The sequence below is a fragment of the Penaeus vannamei genome, chromosome 2 (genome assembly GCF_042767895.1).
Source record: "Penaeus vannamei isolate JL-2024 chromosome 2, ASM4276789v1, whole genome shotgun sequence".
NCBI classification, from domain to species: Eukaryota; Metazoa; Arthropoda; class Malacostraca; order Decapoda; family Penaeidae; genus Penaeus; species Penaeus vannamei.
Window position 1 is genome coordinate 15,801,645 of NC_091550.1, and position 5,000 is coordinate 15,806,644.

The 5,000-nt window shown below is 42.4% G+C and overlaps 1 protein-coding gene across 1 annotated transcript in view; it reads right to left on the reverse strand.

The window, feature by feature from the left end:
• LOC113803440 (uncharacterized) overlaps positions 1 to 5,000 on the reverse strand; it is a 34,200-nt gene that overhangs the window by 18,354 nt on the left and 10,846 nt on the right. Inside the window, exons 4-7 of the mRNA XM_027354219.2 lie at positions 3,640 to 3,792; positions 2,886 to 3,001; positions 2,147 to 2,322; positions 1,567 to 1,672 (exon numbers count right to left, since the gene is read on the reverse strand). Of these exons, the coding sequence (XP_027210020.2) occupies positions 1,567 to 1,672; positions 2,147 to 2,322; positions 2,886 to 3,001; positions 3,640 to 3,792 (551 nt within the window). The remainder of the gene's footprint in view (positions 1 to 1,566; positions 1,673 to 2,146; positions 2,323 to 2,885; positions 3,002 to 3,639; positions 3,793 to 5,000) is intronic.

The window sequence follows — 5,000 nt, forward strand, 5'->3', positions numbered from 1 at the left end:
ATTTGCCCTTTAAATCCATGACTAAAATACTGTATCAATTATTTGCCTATTGATACCATCAGCATATACATGAAGGTTTAAAATGGAGTTGGTGATCGTCATAGCGAGCACCGAAAGCAGGGATATTAGGCCTAAATAGGAACATCTGTCCTTATCATACGCATTTCAGTGCAACACGTAATCAGAGTGCAACATGGAAATACCATAACACCACGCCATTCCAGGTTATAGTGGGAAAGAGGTATTATTTTACAATTGTTTGTTATCTACACAAAGTCTGGACCGAACTATGTATATAATTTCCCAGGTCTGATTCAGATGACAAAATACCGAGTCAAAAAACGGTAAGTTGCAAGGAAAATAATTTTATAAATGTATTGTTGTTTTCCTAAGGCTGTGTCCGTACCAGTGACAAAACACAGTGGGAACATTAAGACTGAAAAGTTGGGTAACAAGTTGTTAAGTCGTTGAGGCGTTGAGGAACAACGTAGTAGGCATGTTGGTACGGATTTGTTGAGCGACATGTTAGCAATCCTAGTGTGGACGAAGTGATGTCGTCAGAGACCTCTCACCAACAGACCAACATGCAGTAGACAGTTTCACCAAGTCGACTCTTATTGTCGACATTTCTCTCAACATAATAACAGATATGTCCCCATACATATCAGGAGATTTGTATCCGAATGTCTTCTGTTATGTCCTCCACAGTGTTTCTAGTTTGTCTCCAAGCAACATGTCACTGGTGTAGATGCAGCCTAAGAATGTCAACAGAACGTGACAGAATGAGATTTGTATATACAGCATGCTACTGAAACCCATTATAAACAAAATAGTTGTCACGGAGGTAATCCAAACGGTTCGCAATACCCAGGATACTAGACTGCAGAACGTATGTGCAATATCAGGTATATGAAGAGGGATTGGAGGACGAAGGAGAGAAAGAGAGAACAATGGACAAATATTCAAATCAATGCACTATGAAAATAAACGAAGCATGCCTTTAAATAACGAAGAGTAAGAGATAAAATAAAATCTAGCACAAATCGTATCGGGCAAAAAATAAAGGATATGAAGAACAAATGTCCTTATACTCCACATTCAGAATCAATCGTGCGTGCGGCCTCTTACACTCCTCATCGCACAGGGGAACGAAACAGATAAACACCATGGATGAGTACACCTTAATAAACCATTCATGGTGTCAATGTCATCTTCTGTACACCTGTGAGGCAAAATCTGAGGGTTCCTGCATGCGTGGATTGAATAAATAACCTGTGGTAGCAATAACAGTAGCGATCAACTACATTAAAAACTCGGGTAACAAATCGGAGATTAGTTAATACAGAACTAGTCATAAAAGTTAGGTTAACAAAGCACAGATTAGTTAATACGAAACTAGTCATAAAAGCTCGTTAACAGCACAGATTAGTTATTAGGAAACTAATCATAAAAGCTATGTTAACAAAGCACAGACTAGTTAATACGAAATCAGTCATAAAAGCTAAGTCAACAATACGCAGATTAATTTACACGGAATGGCGCCCGAGGAAAACCTGCATCACTTACATTATTGAGAGACCAGTCGTAATAGTAGGTGTAGCGACGCTTTCCATCCGCGGCGGCATTGAGGGCGGCGCTCCTGGCCGGGTCGTCGGCGCAAGTTGCGAGGAATCTGGAGGGAGAGAGGAGTGAAGAGTCAAATGATAATAACAATAATGATAATTTTAGAAATAATAACAACAAAATTAACAATTATAATAACAATAATAGCGATATTATGATTATTTCAACGATTATTTTTATTAGCATTATCGTTATTGTTATTGTTATTATCATGAAAATCATTAGAATATTATGATGAAGGGTGATTGTAACATTTTTAGTTATCGTCTCTTCATTTTTAGGACCGATTGTACTAGAAATAAAGAAATTCGGCTTTGAATTTGATATATGATAGCAGTAAGGCCCTATTAATATTTGTTATATCCTCAGTTCCAAATGTACCGAGAAACTATAAACGAATTAATATATCAGTAATATTAATACTTGGATTGAATTCCTGATTAAAGCTACAATTTCTCAGTGTTGCATATTAAAATTTAAAGCAAAGTTGCAACTCGTAAAAGTTCATCGAGCGGTTCTCCACCTGAGAGCGTCTTGTTCCGTGGCACCGAAGTCGCTCCTGAACCACTCGAAGATGGAGCTGATGATGATAGTTGACTTATTGATGGACGTGACGCCATCTCGGCACAGGTTGGCCATGGAGGTGTCCAGCGTCTGGTCCAGGTCGGAGGCGAAATACGAGTCCAGGGGCGGGCAGCTCTGTGGAGGCGAGGGCGGTGTTGATGGAAAGGAGAATGTGTCTAATTCGCTCTACTCTATATATTTCTTTGGAAAATCAGGGGCCATTATTCTTGTGGACAAATCTCAACAAACAATTAATAATTCAAAGGAACCGAACTTTTAACCTGAAATTCGATTTTCGTTCAAGCACTACATCGAGAAATCAGCTCACACAGACACACAAAACCACAATTATTAATACGAAAATGCCAACAAGGATAGTTCAAATCAAGAACACCTACAGAGACAGCACCCATTAACAACACACTAGAGAGAATATACCATATGCCCGACAACACGTTTATTAAATATTTTGCCAATCTAAACTTTCATTTCTCTCTTGCACATCGATATATCCACATTCATGCACTCTATCGCATGAATACCATGCATTAAAGTGAAGATACCAAAGTTTATCCCATACACGAAATGTCAAATCAACAAAACATTAACTAAAACCCATTAATCTTAGAAACACAAAACGGACACGAATACCCTCGTTTCCTCGCCCCCTCACGAGTAAACCGAGGCCCTCTACTTACCGCAGCGCCGCAGTTGAGGACGGAGTGGATGCGGTGATCAGCTGGGAGCGTGAGGACCCGGCGGGGATCGTCCGAAGCAAACATCACATCACCTGAAGTCGGGTGAGCGCGGTTACCTGAGGAGAGTTGGTGGTTTAGCATTGACGTCGAGTGGAAGAAGCGCGAGGTAAATGCGTTTGTTGTTTAAGATGGCTTTATCGAATAGATATAGGTATATTTTGAGGTTTGTTGTTGAAGATGGCGTTATCGAATAGATGTAAGTGTATTTTGAGAGGATGGCAGGAGTGGGGATAGTTTTGTTATCTCTTAGTTCTTTCATTATCTGTCGAAATGTATTCCTCACACTCTAAATCTCTGGTGATAATTCTTCGCCTGTTCTCGCTTCTTTATGTCTATCTTCCTTCACTGTATCCCTTCTACCTTTTGTTTATTCTTTTATGATTATCCCTCTTCCCTTCATTCTTCCCATATTTCTCATCCATCCCTATCCCGCATTTTTATTATCTATCCACCTTCGCTTCACATTTCTCCTATCCTATCCCTACCCCACTTCATTGTAATTATCCTTCGCCGCATTCCTCCCACAATTCTACTCCATCCCTCTCCCCCTTCTTTACATCTATCCCACATTCCTCATCCGCCTTCCCTCTCCCCCTTCTTTACATCCACCCCATCCCTCATCCTCCATCCCTCTGCCCCTTCTTTACACCTATCCTATTCCGCATCCCTCATCCGCCATCCTTCTGCCCCGTACCTCTGAGAATGCCGTGTTCGATGTCGTCCAGATGGAGCTTGTAGGGCCCCACCTGGTAGCCGTACCGCCGCCAGAACTGCGTCACGCTGAGGGTGCTGCGCGGGAGGGAGTCCATGCGGAGGATCGCGTCGATGGTCAGGAGGTTGTACACGTCTGGCGAGGGAGTTAAGGCGGGATGGGTTCTGAATAGGTGGGTTGGGTTGGGTTGGGAGTGTGTGGTGAGCTTCGTTGGGGAGGTGTCGGGTCGGATATCCTCCTCTGTCTATGTCTCTGTGCCCCTCTCTCTCTCTCTCGTTCTTACTTTTTCACTTTTTCTCTCTCTTTCTACCCCTCTCTCTCTTTCTCTCTTCCTCTCTTACTCTCGCCTTTCTCTCTCTCTCTCTCTCCTCTCTCTACCTCTCTCTCTCTCTCTCTCTCTTCACATTTATCACCCTTTACCACCTTTTCTCCCCCGTCCTCTCTCCCTGTTCCCCATTTTTTTCAAACCACTCCCCAACGCCCTACAATTGTCTATCTCTGTCCCTCTCTCTCATTCTTATTCTCATTTTCATTCTTACTTTTTCACTTTCTCTCTACCTCTCTTTCTCTTTTTCTCTCCCTTTCTCTCTCTCTCTCTCTCTCCTCTCTCTCTCTCTCTCTCTCTCTCTCTCTCTCTCTCTCTCTCTCTCTCTCTCTCTCTCTCTCTCTCTCTCTCTCTCTCTCTCTCTCTCTCTCTACCTCTCTCTTTCTCTCTACCTCTCTCTTTCTCTCTACCTCTCTCATTCTCTCTAACTCTCTCATTCTCTCTAACTCTCTTTCTTTCTCTCTAACTCTCTCTTTCTCTCTACCTCTCTCATTCTCTCTAACTCTCTCTCCTTCTCTCTAACTCTCTCATTCTCTCTAACTCTCTCTTTCTCTCTACCTCTCTCTTTCTCTCTATCTGTCTCTCTTTCTCTCTAACTCTCTCTCTTTCTCTCTAACTCTCTCTCTTTCTCTCTAACTCTCTCTCTTTCTCTCTAACTCTCTCTCTTTTTCTCTCTACCTCTCTCTTTCCATTTATCACCCTTTACCACCTTTTCTCCCCCGTCCTCTCTCTCTGTTCCCATTTTTTTCAAACCACTCCCCAACGCCCTACAATTGTCTATCTCTGTCCCTCTCTCTCATCCTTATTCTCATTTTCATTCTTACTTTTTCACTTTCTCTCTACCTCTCTCTCTCTCTAGCTCTCTCTTTCTCTCTAATTCTCTCTCCCTCTCTCCTTCTCCCCCTCTCTCCTTCTCTCCCACTCTCCCTCTCCATTTATCACCCTTTACCACCTTTTCTCCCCCGTCCTCTCTCTCTGTTCCCATTTTTTTCAAACCACTCCCCAACGCCCTACAATT